Below are 19,756 nucleotides of genomic sequence, written 5' to 3'. Positions count from 1 at the left end.
GGCATGGAGCTAAAAAAAAACACTTATTAACAAAGATTGGAAGACACCAACTCCACTTCAGAAACTAGTTGCATGAACTTCTTTTGGTTATCCACATGGAGAAACTGCAATTTAATCACTTAAAATGTCAACATAAATGGGTTGAAGAGTCTTGGGCTCTTTTTTGCAATATCTGGACTTAGTTTGACAACATATGAAGGCTTATTTATACAAAGACAATGATTTATGTTTGAAACATGTATCCTGGGAAAAATCATGTTTATATTCCTGGGACCAGCATACGAATAATTGTTCTTGACAAGGGGAGAGTTTTCATCTTCCAACACTGATAATAATGGAAAAATGTCATTTTGCGATCACGCCTCCCTCTGCAAAGTCAACCAAACTGTGGTTTCTAAGGCACACCTCCTGGATTCTGCACAGTAGACAGATAGCTCCGCTCAGCCAATCAGATGCACGAATAGAGGGACTCCTTTAAACTCTCCTCCAATCACATACGCGGAGAGGCGGAGCTTCCTCTGTGTTGTTGCCACAGTGAAGGTCTTACGCGTTATTTGGATGCCAGTATTATTTGTCCACTGAGTCACTTTTACTGACTATCGGAGGACAGTTTTGGGGACTAAAACACAGCCGTGAAAGCATACAAGAGTTTATCAACGATGTTGGCATCCAGCTTTTGAAGTAAGTAGTTGAAGCTAACTTATTTGCTCAGCGGCTAACGTTTTTTTGAGGGGATGATGGGTTAAAGACGTTAGCTAGAAATGCTTCGTTTGACAGGACTTCACCTGAAAAACAACCGTTTTTATTTCTCATTGGAGCCAGTTTATATCACGACTGGATATATAACCGTTAGCTTCGTGTGACTGCTGACAATATATATGTAACAAATGAGTTTAAAGAGGCTTGATCGTATCCTAATGACGTTACGTTGCAAAACATCCCGATTTGCATCAGTTGGGAATAATCTGTCCCAGTCAACACCGCAACTTTTACCGTTAGTTACGGTTTTATTACCGGGTGAGCTCTCTGTAAGTAGCTAATTAGCTCCCAAGTATTATTATGTTGTTCACTAGCTTACGACAGCTGTGTATTTGTTTCATACTTAAAGATATTTATCATAGCCGTCATTTTTCGCAAGCTTATTTTTCTGATATGAAGACAATAACTAAGAGAGCGAATATAACTGTTACACCTGCCGGAGTGAAAGAGGAGCCAGCGTGTGTTTTTAGGAGAGCTGCTTTAAAAGATTTTCAACTTAAAACAACAGTCAGGAGCCCAAATGAACATTAAAACAGGTTTTTCTTGCTGTAATCATTCCTCCTGTTCATACTGACCATTAGAAGATCCCTTCACAATGCACTTACAATGGAAGTGATGGAGGACAAAATCCACAGTCCTCCTTCTGTGCAAAAAAAAAAATATTTAAAAGTTTATCTGAAGCTAATATGAAGCTTCAGCGTCCAGATGAGTCAAATCAAGTAGATATCTTTCAACGTTACAGTCTTTTTAGTGCCAAAGTTCCTCTTTTTGTTACTATACTTCCACCTGCAGCTCAACAGGGAAACACTGTCCGAGGAAACACAAAGAGGGAATTTGATGCTAAAAAGACTGTAAATGTGTCAGATATCCACTTGATATGACTAACTCAGACTGATGAAGACTCATATAAGCTTCACACAGACTTTTAAATGCGTTTTTACACCGAATGACTGTAGATTTTGGCACTTACATTGAAAGCACGTTTGAATTGTGGGAAACAGTCTGACAGCCATGAAAACAATATTAAGATACAATAATCCTATCAAGATTTCTCTGCTTTATTTTTGTAATTTCTCTAATGGTCCTATACAATGAAAGGATGAATATCTGGTTGAAATATTAATAGTGACTTGTTATAACATGGTAATGGGGGTACAGCTGACCTGCCAACTCTGGATCAGTGGACACAGATAGTCGAGGAAATCTATTTGATGGAAAAACTGACACACATTGTGAGACTACAAGAAAGCCAAATGGAGAAAAAAGTGGGAGAAATGAACACAATCCCAAAGGAAGGAAGCAACTACTGTAGACTAAATGGAAATGATCTGTTAGACATAAATATTTCTGACTTCTCTATGGATGTTTTCCCTGAGCTCAAGTGTTTGTTATTATATTACATATAATTACCAATTAACCGGCTTAGTTCGCAGCTTATATAATAAACATTTGGTTGTGAAAGCACATCTAACAACTGTAAGTACTGTTAGTTACTCATGTGTACTTCAGTTTAGTGAGTGGTTTTGTTGTCGGTTGCCCTGGGAGACAAAACAGTCGGGGGAAAGTGGCAGTTACTTCCTGTGTTGTTGTGGTTGTACCAGCTGAATCCCAACGGAAGTAGCAAGTGTGGACTATTGTGCCTTTTTATATTTAAACATCCCCTCCAGACATGTTGTATGATATGTAAATAACAGTCTGCTTGGAATAATAATATGTGTCTAATATGGTCATTGTTCTCCCTCATTGAAAAAAATCCAAAATCTATGCATATGCAAATACATTCATTTCGAAAGTTTGACTGCTGGACACAAGATGTTTGTGCTCTAGAGGCTGAGTTTCCTCATCACATTTACTATCAAAGTTGACTACTTGACCGAGATTAGTTTCCAAATGAGTTGTGATTTGTTTGTGAGTTGTGAAACTTTCCCCCTCCAATGCATGAAAACAGCCTTTTAGTGTCAAAGTCTGCACACATGCGTCATTCTGCACAGTGAAGCTAACGATGAGCAAAACACATTTTTGAGCGGAGGGGGATTTTAAACTTCTTTTACTGTATTCCAGGCTTTCAAAGGATGCATACAACACGCAGCCCGTCATCCATCCCGACAGGTGTCTCAGGAGATGCCTTGGACCTCAGCTTGTCAGGATCCCAGCTCTCTATGTCCAAAAGACCCAGCAGCGCATCACCTGGGAAATACTTCTCTCGGTCGGTGTCGGTTTCTGTGGCCGGTGAAAGCAGAGGAAAACGCAACACTCTGGTGAGTGATACGTGAGCTGTTACAGGCGAGACATCAGGACCGTTGTCTAGAATGATAACCAAGTGTTACCGAACTCCTTAACAAACCTGTTCTCTCCACAGAGCGATGCTAGCTTCGGTAGCTCCCGCTCCATTAAGAACCTGAGGCGATCCAACAGCACCACGCAGGTTAACCAGCAGGCCAACATCAGCTTAAGGTAAAACACACACACATCACATCACACACCTGCTCCAAAAATGGAAGAAAACTGTCGATCACTGCTTCCCAAAGCCCATGATGACGTCATCTAATGTCTTATTTTGTTCTGACCAACAGTTTGTAACACAAATATATGTAGTTTACAATCATAGAAGACTAAATAAACCAGGAAATATTCATATTTGAGAAGCTGGAATCAGAGAATTTTGACATTTTTTCTTAAAAAATGACTCAAAACAATTAATCGATTATCAAAATAGTTGGCTATTAATTGCTTACGATCAACTAATTGTTGCAGCTCTACACAATCTATACTGTAACAAAGTGTCTCTCAGCAGTATTTCAGAGCCATCTGAAGCGTCTACTGTGCTTTTAAAACAGTATCGCTCTCAGTTGTGATATCTCCTGTGCTTCAAACCTATTTTCTTCATTCCTAATCGCTGACATTGACACAGTAAACTGCATACAGAACAGTATGTGCTGATACATGTACTCTGTAAAGCTTTAGGCAAAACTTGCTCTTAAGCTTTCAGTTAAATTATCAAATGTCCTTCACAGTAATTTACATGCCGCTGAAGTATGAAGGGCATGTTTTTGGAGATGATAGAAAAGAATGTGTGTGTTTTTGACAGTCTTGAAGCAGCGTTTTGTGTTACCGGGAACGATCTCTGTGCCTCAGCCGGCTCTTTAAACCAGAGCGCCTCCGTTCAGCGAGCAACAGCTGGCAGCCCCGGAGCTTCAGCGGCTCGGACAATGGGAATTGTGGCGCGCCAACTACTGCATGATAAAGAGCGGAGGGAGGCCGGGCGGCTGTCGTTAGGGTCGCGGGGTGCAGGGACATGCTTTGTCCCAGGTTAGAGGGGGGAGGGCTGGGACCTCAGGGTCAGGTTACCCCCCCCCCCTTCTCCACCAGGAGCCAGTGAAAGGAGAAGTGTGTGTGTGTGTGTGTACGCTCTGCTTCTATTGTCCGGCAGCTGCCGCCACCACCCCCTCCCCTTCACTGCTTCACTCTGAGGATGCAGAAAAGAGGGGCTTTAAATTTAAAGACTTTCTAAATACCCCCCCCCCCCCCACTCCCGCACACACACAGTGTTTCAGGGCAGTCATTGGGTCACTCACCACCCCTCTCCCTCTCTGCTCCTTCCTCCTCACCATGCATCACTCTCCTCTAAAGCAAAAAGTAGAGGAATGCGCTGCCTGAATAGTGTTGTCAGATTGCTTTTCATTGGGCCAGCTGGCTTCACCACCACCCCCCGCCACCCCCCCTCCTCCCCATCCCGAAGACACACACACACACACACACGCTCATTTATATACTTACCCAGACAGCAACACCCTGCGCAGCACAGACAGGCTGCAGCACAGATACCAGAGCGGAGGCCCGGGCCAGACACGGAGGTCACCCTACATCTGTGCCTCACGACGGAGGCGCTGGTGTGTGAGGCTATTTGAAGGATGAATGACGGGCCGTCGGGATCAACATATGCATGCGTGTATTTACATGGAATCCATAATGGAGTTCCCCCCCTAGCAGACTGGTCAGCTGCTCACATACTGAATTCCAGAGCTCGGGGGTGGTGGTGGGAGAGGGGGAGGGGGGGGGGAAGAAGAGAAGGGGATGAGACCCATTTCTGCAGCTGTCATTACAACATTTAATCACAAAAGCTGCCACTAAAAGCCATGACTCGAGGTCCCTGCTCTGTGTTGAGTTGTTTAATCATGTGTTGTGCACTGCTAAGCTCTTATTGCGTAAAAATTGAGCCCAGAATGTGCCCCATCAGTCAGAGTCAGGTCACCCAAATTACAAAAAACATATAATAAAATCTCACCTTCTTTCAGTGGTTTAAACCCATGGAGATAGTTTTCTGTTGGCACCAGTCATTATTTGGTTTGGCTAAAAGTTTAGTACTTTATTGTGCTACATAAAAGAATGGGATTAATTTTTGGCTGGCTGGTTTGTGTGTGTTTCCCAGTCAGGACCAGAGCGAGGACTACTTGGCCCTGTTTGACAGCAGCTCCGATGGACGTAAGAAACTCGCCAGCCTCAGCAAGGCCTCACCGGACAGAACTACGTGGAACATCCTGGTAAGTTTACCAAAAGCCTTTTCTTCTGTCCAAAAATGAAAAGGACATCAGTGTTCAGGGTGTCACATTTAACTTAGTCTTTAAGCTTCTTTACTTTGTACTCTCTTACTCGAAAAGTGCTCCTAAAATAAACTATTACAGTCATTATTATCACTAAATGTCTGTCTGCCTTGTTTAAGGACGATCAGCCCAGAGCTTTCCCCTCGCATTCGAGCGCCCGCAGCACCGGCAGCATGGACTCGCCCACCAGCCTGAAGAAAAAAGAGCCTGGCATCGCTCTGGCTGCCACTTTCACTGCCAACAACAGGTGGGCAGCGCCTCTCATACATCCACTAACAATAGTCCAGGTAATCACCAGCCGGGTGACTACCTGCACTGCTGCATTCTGGATCTCGACCTGCTTCTCTTGTTTCATACCTGTTGATCTGATACTGCCTTCAGGAATTCCACCCACACACACTGAGACTCTTTCTTCCATAAATATTGTCAAAAATCTGTGTGGGTTTAGTTTGGAGAATGTGTGTTAAAGCACGTATCAGTTACTGTAATGCCTTGAGGGGGGTGAAGTAAGAAAGGGTGGCGGTGGCAGTCTTGGTACATCAAACAGGTGCCAAAACATGAGTTTTGGCTTGTTTGTGAGGCAGAACTGTTTGCTGGAAAGACTCAGTGTGCTTTTTTGCTTTTTTTTCCCCAGGAGCAACAAGGGAGCCGTGGGAAACTCTGTCACAACCATCTTACACAACAACTACTCTGAGAAGCCACTCACGCCTAAGAGCTCCAACCAGAAGCCGTCTTTTAAGTACGTCCTCATATCAACATAATCGCTGCTCAGACATGGTTTCACTGGTTTTTAATAGGGCTGAACCATAATTTGCCTTTAAGTAAAAGCTGCCAACAACATAATGATTTTAAACTTTTATACAATTACACAAGTATGTTTATATAATTATTATCCTGGTTATCATTTGTGTGTTTTTATTGTCTAAAGGACACGCTGAATACTTGGATTTTCACTGAATTTCTTGGCATGAAGATGGTCAGACTATCATTATCTCAAGTTGTTTCACAGTATTGGAATTTTAAATCATATTTTTCTTTCAGTAACATCCTGAAGGCCACAGCAAACGACGAGGTATCACTGGAGAACGGCTCCGTCACAAAATCCCAGAAGAACTTCTCATCGTCTTCTTCCGCCTCCAACAACAAGAGTCCAGTGTCGGCCCAGCGCGGCAGCCCCGTCCTGCCACGGAAGAGAGAGGTCACCGAGGAGGAGGCTGAGAGGTCTGTGTTGTTGACTGTGCTATTGATGTTAATCTTATCACTGCATGCAATCGGTAGTTCTGTGACCCATTAGTGAACCTGTCTTGTGTATTTGAAGGTTTATTCAGCAGGTGAACCAGGCAGCGGTCACTATCCAGCGCTGGTACAGACACCACGCCAAGAGACAACACGCCAACCAGACAACGCTCAAACGTATCCTCGCCAGTAAAAGAAAGGTATAATCTGTTCCTGTCTTTCCATGCAGAATGGAAGTTTTCTCTCTCTCTCTTTCTCTCTTCTCTCACTTTCTTTGTCTTCCCCCTTTTGTAGGAGTGGGAGGAGAGAACAGGGGAGGACAGTCGCCTGGAGCAGCAGCAGCAGAGGAAGGACGATGACAGGAAACGGATTCGTGAAGAGAAAGCCCGTTTGGCTCGCCTTGCCGCCATACAGGTGCCCACCTCGTTACCAGTGAAAGCAATGATTTTAGTTGCTCTGCTGATGTAGTCAAGCTGTTGGTTAAACAGCTGACAACTCCAGCAAGACTTAAAGTCTGCAGTCGCTCTAGTGTCCTCACAAGGCTGTAACGATCCCAACACATGACCCAACAAAATTATTAGATAGATTTAAAATCTCTTTTACACACTTAGATCCTTACAGCTAGAGGGTAGAGGGTCCTGAGGATTGGATCAAAGAAACGACCATGTTGTTACCTAAATAAAGTTAAGCGGTTAATTATGACAAAGTGGCCGACATGCGTAAATGAATCTACATTATTAGATCATTCACTTTGAGCTAAGTTTAAGTTTATGACTGACACGTAGCAGTAAAATGACAATTTAAACATTTGAATTTGGCTTCTTTATGGATGCTTTCACTGGTTTATGATTGTCCACAACTCTTAATTGCCTGATGTCTCCCTCTGGTGGTGTGTTACAGGAGCTGCAGCAGAAAAGAGCCCAGCGGGTTGCAGAGGTGCAGCTTGCAGCTGAGGTAGAGGTGGAAAACATGAGGCAGACTGGCGCTGCAGGGCGCAAAAAGCCGCCCAAGATTTCTCCCACCAACAGAAGTCCAGCCTCACCGAGCAACAACAGCCCGATGTCTCCAACAGACGTCAAAGCTAAGAACACAGGTCTGCTTTCTTTTAACTTCAGATACATCATCATTCATTTGCAATCATGCTATGCACATGTTATAAGATCAGATGGGCCCTTTTCATATCTGGACTATTAAGAAGTTATGGAAAGTAGGGGTGTAACGGTGTGTGTATTCGTCCCACACTGTTACGGTTTGGTGCATGCAGTCATATGACAACAATTACTGTGAAAATAGTTTAATAATCTAAATACTCCAACGTGCAGAACGATAATTTTAGAGTGCGAGTTCCACCCAGAAAGTTTTGGCAGCGCACCACTTAGCTGTAGCATGCCTAGCATGCTCAAGGATGTATGCTAGCTGGCTTAGCCGAAGTAGCCTGGTTACCCTGGTTACCCTTGTTGGAGTGTTGCTGCCGTCAGAATGACAAATGAGAGACACTGACCAAGTGCAACGCTATCATTTAAATATGCTTTGTTATCTCCGTAGTGAAACGATCCCGCTCTCTCTCTGTGACAGTCGAAGCCGTTGGGAACAATAAATATTGTATATTGTAACTAAACTTACTCACATTGCTCAGTGTTAGCGGGCGTTCAAACCAACAGCCCTACCTGGGGGCATGTTGCTTCAGGTACCACTGAGACATGAAATAGGATCAAGGAAGTCCAGTTTGAGTAAAACACCCATAAATTTGAAGGGTTATCAGGCGCCAAAATAATGCAGAACATACTGACACTAAATATGTGTTTACATCCACAGTTATTTCTGTCCTGGATAATGTATTAAGACCCTGTAATAATTGTGCGGTTCTGTGTTTCTACAGACTCCAATCTGAATATTGTGGCTGACTTGGGTGAATTCGGCTTCAGAGCCGTTTCCCCAGCTTTGTCCAATCACAGAGGCTCTCAGTGTTCCCAGGTAAACTCTACCTCACTGTCGATACAGCTCATCTCATTCTCCACCTCCACTTCTCCTGCCGTTTTACAAACCCTCTCCGTTTTTTCCCCTCGTAGGAGGCGAACGACAGAGCAGAGGACGACTTTTGCCTGGAGCAACATCAGGAAAGCGACAGGAAATCGATACGAAAAGAGAAAGCTCGTCTGTCCCGACTCGCCACCACCCAGGTGAACACATCTGATGTACTTATTTCACAGTAAACCCTACTCCAGCAATGTGTCTGGGATAATAATCTAACCACATCACACTGGAGATATATTTGAGACGTGATGGTTCATAATTATTCACTGTCTGATGTCTCCCTCTGGTGGTTTGTTACAGGAGCTGCAGCAGAAAAGAGCCCAGCGGGTTGCAGAGGTGCAGCGTGCAGCTGAGGTGGAAAACATGAGGCAGACTGGCGCTGCAGGGCGCAAGAAGCCGCCCAGGATTTCCCCTACTAACAGAAGTCCAGCCTCACCGAGCAACAACAGCCCGATGTCTCCAACAGATGTCAAAGCTAAGAACACAGGTCTGTAGCATTAATACTGTGCAGCACCAAAAACATCTTCATATGGTATATTAGAGAAGTAATAACTGTACTGGTTTTGTGTTTCCACAGACTCCAATCTGAATATTGTGGCTGATTTAGGAGATCTCTCCAGCTTCAGAGCCATTTCTCCAGCTTTGTCCAATCGCAGAGGTTCCCAGTGTTCACAGGTACATGATACAACACTTCCAGTTGCACTTCAATGATCACAGTTACCGATGGGTATTTTATCTTTCATGTGTATAGCAGCTCTTGTGTCTGGTCACATTATAAGCATGTTTGTTATCTCTGTCCTCCAGGAGATTCTTCAGAGGTCGGTGAGTGTGGAGGACCATCGGCAGGGAGCTTTGTCCAGCAGGACTCAGTCCAAAACCACCCTGAACGAGCTGCTGGACACCCTGAAGCTGTTAGAGGAGGAGCCAGAGAGGCTGTCGGAGCCTAAGTGCTACCGCAAAGAAAAATATGCATGGATTGATGAGGTCAGGGCTCTTTGCTTCAACATAGCATGCTTATTATTATCTCTTTCTGGTGTCTTTATCCAGCCATGACTGTAATCTGCATTCCCTCCGTGTCTCTTTAAAGGACGGGGACTCCAACTCTCTGACCACCGACAACCTGGAGCGTCACGGCCAGCTGATCCACCACCCCGCTCTGCCAGACGGGGGCGCCCTGCTCTCTGAAGCCAAGCTGCAGAGCATCATGAGCTTCCTGGACGAGATGGAGAAGTCCGAACAGGAGAGACCGCGCTCAGTCACCTCAGGATCACACAGAGAGGTCAGAGTCCGGAGCGCTCAGAGCTCTCATTCAGCAAAATATCCCGTATGAAAAAAGGTGACGTGTGCTGACCGGATCTCTTTGTGTCCTCAGGCTGTGTTGTCAGAGGAGGAGCTGGGCGGCATCGAGCAGGCGTCGGCCACCGCCGCCGAAGTCACCGGCTCCATGATGAGAATCAAACTGGAGCTGGAGGAGAAGAAACGCACCGTCAACATGCTGCAGACCGCTCTGGTGAGGAGAGGCACACACATATCGGAGAATGTAGAATGACGTCTACGGTCCTATCAGCTACCTAAAGCTCAGGTGTGTTTATCTTTTTTTTGTCCTCCTCCGTCAGGCCCAGCAGAGGGAGCTGACGGTCAGGCATGTGAAGGAGACCGAGAAGGAGCTGAACAGAAACTTCCAGCTCCAGAAGGAACAATATGAAGCCACCATTCAGAGACACTTAGCATTCATTGATCAGGTAGAGATACACACAGTCTAAACCCAGCTGCTACTTAAAACTTTATGTCCCCTGTGGTCTAAAACCTTCTCTCTTTCTTCAGTTGATCAATGATAAAAAGGCTCTGAGTGAGCGCTGTGAAGGAGTGGTGGGAGAACTGAAGCAGGTGGACCAGAAGTACACCAAGAAGATTGCAGAAATGCAGGAGCAACACGAAATGGTGAGAAATCCCCACGAGAAGAGAAACTTGATTCTCAGCGTAAATTTAATGTTTAACGTCCCGTCAAGATTTTTCTTCTCTGCTTCCGCTTTGCATCTCGTGTGATCATCTCGTGTATCTCGCTTTCTTGCGGTGCTGCTTTTGTTTAACTGTCTTTTTCTCTCTTCTTCTCCTTCCTCACTGTCTTCCTCTGTCCTTGGTCTGTATGTCTGTTTTTTTTTTTTTTTTCCTGGCTGTAGGTGTGGCAAATTCTGGGTCCCTTGTGTGAGGTAACTTTTATTTTCCTCTAACTGGTTTCATCCTCGGCACGATCATCTCTCTCATTCTACCATTTCCATTTTTTTTCCCCTTTGGTTTGTTTGTCCTGCACAACTTCTCTTGGGCAGTCTGTCTGCATGTGAGTCTTTTCATTTCAGTTTCAAATCATCTCATTTATAGTTTTAGATATGAAGCTTTATGTTATTAGGTCAGTTGTCATGCCCAGACTTTGTTTCAACTCTCCTCTTCCTTATAACTTTTGTTGTGTTTCTCAATTAACTATTTAATCTTGTAACATACTCACACCTTCAATTTGTCACAGTGTAAAAAAAAGTGAGCTCAGGACCTCCATGTGACACCGTCCCACCACCATAATTTACTATCTTACCCCCTCCCTCCGCAGGAGATCAAGAAGTTAAAAGAGCTAATGAGCGCCACGGAGAAAATCCGCCGGGAGAAATGGATTGACGAGAAAACCAAGAAGATCAAAGAGATCACTGTCAAAGGTACTGAAGCTCTGTCAAGATCATGTCAAGGATGTGTAACTCCACGTTGCTCAACCTGTACACGTTTTCACATCAGAGTACGCTGGTACGATTCGTCACTCTAAACTACGCAAAAAAAGCCGATGACGCCTGTGAGCTCAATTCATAAATCCACGGTTCAATCGTGCAGGTGCAGTACTCAAGTCTAACAGCAAGAGGCAGCGGCGTGTAGCCTGCCGAAAAGCAATAGAAGAAGAAGAAGAAGACCAATCAGTTGAAAAAAATTTTCAAAAAATCAAATTGGCTTAAGGTTTGATTATTGTGGAGGCTGTAAACAATATAAACTATATAAATGCAGCAGCAGTGGCAGGTCAGCATCTGCACATGTTTTTGTAAACAATCTGTTATCGGTATCAAGAATTTTCATATCAGTGCATCCCTTAACCTTTTTGTCTGTTTGACTGCTGCATGTGTGCAAATGATGTGCACACGTTATGCGTCTGTTTGCAAATTATGTACAATAATTATGTACAATAATTCTTTGTGTGAACAGCAGTGATTTGCATCTGACACGTCCAGGTCACAGAGGCGGTACTCAAAGAATTGGTCCAGGGTTGGCAGGTCTGCTTAGGGGTGACTCTTCTGCTCTGTAGTACACTTTTATTCAAGATATACAAGCTATTAATGCAACTGAAGATGCACAATAGAAACAAAATGCTTCAGAGGATCTTCACCTTGATAAGTTAAAAACGTGACTGATCCAATCATGATTTTTACATAATTGTCTCCATCAGGCGTTTTTATCAAACATGTAGAAGACTTTAGAGTTTTCTAACATTTCCCTCAGAGGACACAGATATCAGAGAGTTGTTGGTGTTCAGTTGGTTCATTGAATCTAAAACAGCTGACACAGCTTTGGCTTCTTTCTTTTTTTTTTTTTTTTCTCGCATTTTCTGGCTTATTAAGGGCAACATGAACAAAGAGCTACAGTTCAGTTTCCAGAAACTTACTGTTTTTTTTCCATTATTTCCTGCCTGTGATGATCTGATTCCATAAAAAGTCACAGACAGTTCTGATGAGAGAACCGAGAATCGTTTGTATTTCTTTACTTCTGTTCAGTCACAGTAATGAGAACGAGTATTTAAAGCATCCCTTTTTTTCATCCACGGTACACAAACCTCTCGTTCCTCCCTCCCTCAGGTCTGGAACCGGAGATCCAGAAACTCATCTCGAAGCACAAGCAGGAGCTGAAGAAGCTGCGGACGCTCCACGAGGCCGAGCTGCTGCAGGCGGACGACCGGGCGGCCCAACGCTACGTCCGCCAGTGCGAGGAGCTCCGACAACAGCTGGAGAGGGAGAAGGAGGAGCAGAGTCAGAGAGAGAGGGAGCTAGCCAAACAGAGGTAGGCATGTTACATCATCAGACTGTAGACCTTTCTATAGGAACGCTGTAATAAATACAGAGTAGATATTAGAGATGCTGCTGCTGAAATCATTCCTGTACTGCAAAGCAAGAGATTTAAATGTTACCTTCATTCATGCTACGAGAGAAATGACCTCGTTCCATCTGCAGAAATGCACCCACAGAGTTGATGAGTACTACATAGTTTATGTTAAATCATGTGTGTGTGTGTGTGTGTGTGTGTGTGTCAGATATGAGAAGCAGCTTCAGGAGGAGGAGCTGTCGCTGCAGCAGCAGAGGAGGCGTCTCTACAAGGAGGTGGCTGATGAGAAAGAGAGGCTGGCCCAGCTGGCTGCGAGGTAAAGGTCAAAGGTCACGTCTGTCTGTCTGTCTGTCTCTCTCTGTGTAGTCAAAATCTGAAGACATTCACCAGAGACATCAACGGGGGTGCTACCGTAGAGCAAAATGTTCCAGCAGTTAGTCGTTCGCTTTAGTTCCACAGAAGAAGACGCTGAGTCAGTGGAAAAATCAGGAAAATCCCCTGGGTGGTCAGCCCAGTGCGCTATACTGGGTTCCAGTCTAGTTAGGTAATGCTGGCACACTGTCGAAGTGCCCCGGGGCAAATTTGAAGACTCCGTGTACCGGAGCAGCGTCCAGGAAGAAATGTGTTACAGAGTAGAGGAACAGGTCTGTTCTTCTTCTGCAGATATTCAGGTCAGTCACATTTGTAGTGTGTCTGTGCCGGAAAATCTGTCTCCAGTTCAGTCCTGCAGGGAATAAAAAAAAAAACACATGTAGACCTTTATAGATTAGAGCTACTCATCTGTTAAACAAGTAGAAGATAGAAGACCAAAATAAACAGTTAAATGCCATTAAAAGTAAAAAAAAAAATAACAGCTTGTAACAGTGTGAACATTAAGATGATGAAATGCTATGATGATGCAATTGTTATGTATGTATTTGGATGCATACAATTTATTTTACATGCATGGCTAAACCTCAACAACAGTGATGATGATGATGACCTCTAGCTCCTCCTGCTTGAAGAGTACAGAGAACAGTAAACAGAGAAATGTTTATCTCACGCCTTAAATATTATCGTCGCAACTGCAGCTTCGGTGTCCTGAAATCCTGGGTGTCCAGTAATCTCTAAAGATCAACTGTAGTTTTTACAGATGCCCTTATAAGCTGTTATTTTTTTTTTTGTGATCCTTCCAGTCAAAGCTCTGGTTGCATTTCCGTTGCAGGCAGCGCACTGAGCTGGAGGATCTGCGGCGGCAGCTGGAGGAGAACAGCTCTCTGGCCGGACGAGCGCTCAGAGAGGAGCTGGATAAGACCAGAGAGGAGCAGGAGAGGAGACACCAGGTGATGAGTTCCATCAGTATCTTTCACTTCAGACTTCAACAGAAGCTGTCTCTTACTAGTATCTAATATCTGTACCTCTGCAGCGAGTTAACTGAGTGTTGTTTGTCCCACTAGGTGGAGATGAAGTCTTTACAAGAACGTTTGGACATCGAAAAGCAAACCTGGGAGGAAAACTACAAGAAAAAAGAGGTTTGTTGACATGCTGTCATTAATAGTTTTTTACGCTGAATCTGCTCTCAACCCTTCCTTTGTTCACAGTGAACTCTAACAAACCACTGAATTCTCAATAAATATTGAGTATTGTGCCTGTGGGACATTTCTAATGTTCCCAGTGCAGCTGTTTTAAAATACAAGAAGTGAGTGCACGCTGTAATGTAGGCAGGTGGCATGTTTCCATCTCTCTGGGATGCAGCAGAACGAGATTTCTCTCCAACTCTACTTAAATTTAATGGGTTAGACCGTCAGTGATCCAGGCAGAAATGAATCAGCGAGGAGGAAGTAACGCGATATATATGTATCTGAACATGGTGTTCGTGTGTGTGTGCAGGAGGCGTGGCTGCTGAGCCGCGAGCGAGAACTCAAAGAAGACCTGCGACGAGAACGCGACAAAGAGATCGAGCTCGCTATCTGGACGCTGGAGGAGGAGACCAGCAAGGACAAAGAGGAGTGTGAGAGGGCAGCTGACAACAGGTGTGTGTGTGTGTGTGTGTCGAGTGACGGCACAGTTGTCCCCGGTTCTTGCGTTCTTGCCCTTTAACATATATAATGGAAAGAATCTGGCACACACTTGATACTGAACCCCGAATTGTCCCAGTGGTTGTGCCGGCACCCTTTGTTTGAGTGTGTGTGAATAAAGTGCTATATAAATGCAGCCGTTCACTTTAATGGAGCTCTGGTGCATCCTGTAATTTAAACTATTTGAGGGAAGCTCCTCAGTGTTGCAGACGTTTCTATGTCTGTCTGGCACCTGAAAAGAATTTCGAATCTTTTTCCTTTGCAAATCTCGGTCGGACAGTATTTACTCTGTGTTTTTAACCACGTGTTGCGCAAGTTAGCATCAACACCAACCTGTAACGCTGTCCGTTCTCAGGGTGAAGCGAGTGAGGGAGAAGTACGAGGCTGAGCTGAGGGAGCTGGAGCACTCGGAGAGGACGGCGGTGGAGAAGCAACAAGACTTGAGGAAGCAGCAGATGGAGATGGAGGGCGAGCTGATCAGACTCCAGGGTCTCCTCAGACAGAGAGAACAAGAGGTCGAAGACGTCACGCAAGTAAGGAGCGAATCCTTTTTCTGTCTGAAGACTTGAAATGTGATTTTTTTACCACCAAGTCAAGTTATCTCAAGTTATCTTCTATGAGTCGGGAAGTACGAGACAAAAACACATCTTAGACAGAATTCCATCTCAATCTGTCCGACTCGTCTCCTCAGACCAGGGACAAGCTGGCGGACGAGCGCCGCAGCCTGGCGGAGGTGATCAGGCAGGAGTTCGCGGACCGGCTGGTGATGACGGAGGAGGAGAACCGAAGGATGAAAGCGGAGGTGTCGGAAGTCCGAGCGAGGTTACGGCTGGAGGTGGAGAGGGTGACCAGGGAGAAGGAGGAGGAGCTGGCTGAAGTCCACCAACGGTGAGGTGGAAAGCTACAGAGTGACGTAGATCTGAATAACACTGTGGCTTTTAAAACCAGCTCTGTTCTGTTTCTGAGTTTGGAAGCACTCTGACATGAAAGATTGAGTGAAACCTCGGTGCTTTAGTAGAGACCGGTGCAGAGATTTTCAAACGTAACGGGTAGATATGGTGCACTTATCCCTGCACTAATGATTTAAGTGACAGGTGCAAATAAACCCGAGGAGAGTGAGCAGCCTAGTCCAGCACCGTAAATTCTGATGAACTGAGGCGACAGGTTGACATGTGTGGAAGTTACAAAGCTAAACCTATTTGTAAATCACCAAACAAAAGCCATCTGTGTGTCTGAATAAAGTCTTTTCCAGGATTTAAGTCGGCCGGTCTCCAAACATTCACTGGCTCCTTACGAATCCATCCTCATCAAGGTGTAACAAAGAATGTTGGCACACAATTCAAACCCGCGGTTCAAAATTTAATAAAAAGGTGGAAACTTTACCGCCGGACTGGGAGTCTGCCAGCGTCTAAAAGAAGAGAAATACGAGTAGAACGAAGGGGAAGGAGACGACAACCTGATTAATGTCAACATAGGATTCATTGTGTCTGAAAAAAGAAGGAGGCTTTAACTTCAGCGGGCTCTGTGGTACCAATACTACATGGCTTAAAAGCATGTGGGCAGCTGAACATGTCATTCCAGTAAAATCAGCATTAATCTGCTGCTATAACAGCCTCCGCTCTTTTCCACCAGATGTTGGAACCTGGCTGCAGGGATTTGCTCAGTCAGCGTTCCCAAGGTGAAGTACGTGGACAAGGGGGGGAGTACAAATACTCCACTATTTCTAATGTCAAGGAGAAAAAAAAGAGGCTTGAGTTGAAGTGAAGTCAGTTTATACATTTATGTTTGTTTGTTTGGTTTTTTTGTCGCTCTAGAGCATCTTCTACACATCGGCTACGTATGGAAAGCAGCACATCGGTCGTTTTACATACAGAAAGCTAAAAGGTGTTATGTGACCTGTACAGACAACTGTATTGGTAAAAATAGAAGTGTATCACTTGCGTCAGACGTGTGGGAGATGAACAAGCAGCTATTATAAACAACAGCCATAATCATAAAAAGCAAAGCCAGAATCAATTCATTAGACTGATTATTTCCAGACAGATTTAAGACTCACAGCATCTCTGGTTATTAACATCCTTTTTTTCTTTTTTTGTGTGTGTGTGTGTGTTAATTTCTAGAGTGAAGTCGGCCATCTTGAAAAAGGAAGAAACTGTCAGTAATCTCCGGAAGCAGCACGAGGTGAGAGGTCGTTCTGTCGAAGCATAACAGCCAGTGAGAGAGAGAGATGATTGACAGCATGTACAGAATAAACACCGTCCTCTCCCTCTGATAGGCTGCTCTGAAGAGGGCGGATCACCTGGAGGCGCTGTGGGAGCAGCAGAGGAAGCAGCTGCTGGAGAAGTGACCCCTCCGACCCCACCCCCCCCACCGGACCCCCCTGGCTTCCCTCTGCTTTGAGCTCCATCGGTTGTGTCGCTCAAGCCCCCCCCCCCCACCCCCCCAACCTGAGTTTTGTTCCTCCTTTTGGATGTCGTTCCTGCCAGCAAGACTGAACCTGTGGAACTTCAGAGGGTTGAACAAGTGACTGAACCTTGTCCTACCTCACTTGAAAAACACAAAAAATGGGGAAATGAACTGTGTAGCCACCACCACAACCCCCCCCCCCCCCCCCCCCCCCCCCCCCAAAAAAAAAAAACACCCCCACCAGGGTCTAAAGGAGTGTGTTGTGTTGGAACTTCCCTAATTTAAATGCTATAGACCAGGTGGCACAGGATCAAAAGACTTCCCATTCTTCCCTTTCTAAAGGAAGACTGCTGCAGCTTTTTGTTTGTGACTGTACCCCCCCCCACCCCACCTCCCGCCCCCCTTTCTTCCTTCCTCCCTCTTGCTCCGCAGTCTGTGGGAGCAGGAATGCCTCCATGTTCCCCACAGAGCTGCCACGGAGAACAGTTCCAGATGTTTCTGAAACCAGCCCAGGCCTGCGCTGGTGTAAAGTGGGAGGGGGAGGGGGGTGAGGTGGGGGAGTACTGGAGGACCACTTACACCCAAGGACTCACTCAGCATCAGAGCTACACATTGAGCTCCGGTTCTACCAGCTCCCAGTACCCCCTCTTCTTTTTTCTATGTTGAGTCATGTGTTTTGTCCCAGTGCCCCCCCCCCCCCTCAAGTCCGCAGCTCTGAACAGTTTGTTGTGCGTGTCTTAAACCAAAATCTGCATCTAACAAAGAGGTTAGAAGTAACACACTAACACAGGTTAGAGACTAAAGCTAGAGTGAAGGTAGGATGTCGTCAGGAGGAGCGATAGGACGTGTAGGTGAAGAAAAACGGGAGGTAAAAGACAGATGATTGTAGAGTGACTTTGAAAGTAGTAAGAAGGAATTAAGAAGGAGGTGGGGGGGGTGGGGGGGGGGGGGGGGGGGGTGGAGGGGGGGGGGTGGAAGGAAGGAAGGAGGAATGCGCATAGAAAATGTTTATAGGATTAGGAAAGCAGAGCTGGGACAGAGCGTGGTGGTAGGTTGGAGGGTTCGAGGGGGCACAAGGCAGACCGCCTCATGTGACCAGAAGTATGTTAAAAGCCATATAGGTTTTTTTTTGCCAGGCCTGATTCAGAGGCTGCACTGTGACAAAAATGCATCAAACTCAACAGGGAAAAGGGCCTCGAGCCAAAGGGCCGGGAGCCATAACCTCCCAGCACTTACTGTTTTTTTTTTTTTTTTCCTTCAATCTTTTCTAATTTGTTAACCCTTAACGAATGAAGATATCTGGAAGCCCCTCTCTCTCACACACACACACAGAAAGTCTTTGTGGATAAGATTTCAGTTCGAACGCTCCGTAGCTTGACTTAGCGAGAGGGGTGGAGGAGCTGAAACAAGAGAGAAACTCTAAACCAGGAAGTAAAAGCCTGTTATTTTAGGTGCAACATGTGATGTGAAAGACCAGACTGATGTGAAAAAAGTTTCTCACACCTCAAAATTAGACCTCATACGAGAAAGTATTTATTCTGTTTCTCCTTTTTTTTCTTTATTTATTTCCCGATCCAGCACTCGTAACGTCGTGTTACTGGTCCACAGAACGGTCAAGGATTTGAAGTAATTTTCACAGAGCTAGTCGACACATTAAAATGTTTTTCATTCCTTTTTGCAAGAACACTAAACTGTCCCTCGGCAGAGCTGATAACCGCCACGCTGAGGCTTTATAACTATGCCATTTTGAAATGGTCTAAATACAGTATGTCAGGTTTTTCTGACATGGAAGATGTCCGAGCCACAATGTAAAGGGTTCATATGAAGTGTAATGTAGTGGTAGGGTAGGGTTTACTGTAGTGGAGTTAAATCATGACTGTCACATGTTATCCATTAAACCAAATGTTAAAAATTCACTCTCAACCTCCTTTTTTTTTTATAGAACAAAAACAGAACACAACCCCGGTTTGTAGTCCCTTTTTTTTCCAGCAAGACAGAAGCGGTCACGTATGTGTCACATGTCACTCCGGGAGTTTTACGGTCACTGACTTGAGATTCAGCGTGAGTCACGACGACTGAGGTTCGGAGGTCTGAAGGCCCTCGGAGCGCCACGGTTTCGCTCGCAGCCTTGTGCTGCTCTGCTGGTGTTGGCACAGCAGACGGGGGGCTGCTGCCGGCCTCCCAACCGGAGAGAGGGGTTAGGGATGTGAGTTGGCATTCCTCGCGCATGCCCGTCCTACAAGTGCCAATGAGCCTTGCCTTTGTGTGTGCGTATGTGTGTGTGTGTGTGTGTGTGTGTGTGTGTGTGTGTGTGTGTGTGTGTGTGTGTGTGTGTGTGTGTGTATGTATGTGTGTGTGTGCCACCATTCTTCCCATTTTGACCGGGGATGACCCTCGTGGTGTCAGATACGCTCTCGCACACGTTCCCTCTTTTTTCATTTTTCATTTGTAATTTGAACACAAACAGTCCCAGTTGTCATCAATTATTGTTTTGTTTTATTTTTTTTGTTCCATCTCTACATGTATAACCCCCCC

The 19,756-nt window shown here is 45.2% G+C and overlaps 1 protein-coding gene across 3 annotated transcripts; it reads left to right on the top strand.

The window, feature by feature from the left end:
* The first annotated feature begins 518 nt into the window (after window positions 1-518).
* cep131 (centrosomal protein 131) lies at window positions 519-17,423 on the top strand. Of its 3 annotated transcripts, XM_044336777.1 has the most exons (30): window positions 519-681; window positions 2,821-3,017; window positions 3,119-3,213; window positions 5,189-5,300; window positions 5,480-5,607; window positions 5,995-6,099; window positions 6,402-6,581; window positions 6,679-6,796; window positions 6,891-7,010; window positions 7,497-7,689; window positions 8,476-8,570; window positions 8,666-8,776; window positions 8,931-9,117; window positions 9,208-9,305; window positions 9,435-9,614; window positions 9,718-9,909; window positions 10,003-10,140; window positions 10,247-10,372; window positions 10,455-10,571; window positions 10,811-10,840; window positions 11,233-11,335; window positions 12,515-12,716; window positions 12,967-13,074; window positions 13,963-14,080; window positions 14,195-14,269; window positions 14,628-14,770; window positions 15,171-15,348; window positions 15,507-15,703; window positions 16,936-16,996; window positions 17,091-17,423. In XM_044336777.1, the coding sequence occupies exons 2-30, from the start codon at window positions 2,832-2,834 to the stop codon at window positions 17,160-17,162; spliced, it is 3,768 nt and encodes a 1,255-aa protein (XP_044192712.1). In that variant the 5' UTR covers window positions 519-681; window positions 2,821-2,831; the 3' UTR covers window positions 17,163-17,423. The 3 variants fall into 3 exon arrangements, with proteins under 3 accessions (XP_044192712.1, XP_044192713.1, XP_044192714.1); XM_044336778.1 differs by lacking the exon at window positions 10,811-10,840; XM_044336779.1 differs by lacking the exons at window positions 8,476-8,570; window positions 8,666-8,776; window positions 8,931-9,117.
* The last annotated feature ends 2,333 nt before the right edge of the window (window positions 17,424-19,756 follow it).

The sequence above is a fragment of the Thunnus albacares genome, chromosome 20 (assembly GCF_914725855.1).
Source record: "Thunnus albacares chromosome 20, fThuAlb1.1, whole genome shotgun sequence".
Lineage (NCBI taxonomy): Eukaryota > Metazoa > Chordata > Actinopteri > Scombriformes > Scombridae > Thunnus > Thunnus albacares.
The sequence above is the reverse complement of the archived record's forward strand: the minus strand, read 5'-3'. Positions and strand labels throughout refer to the sequence as shown.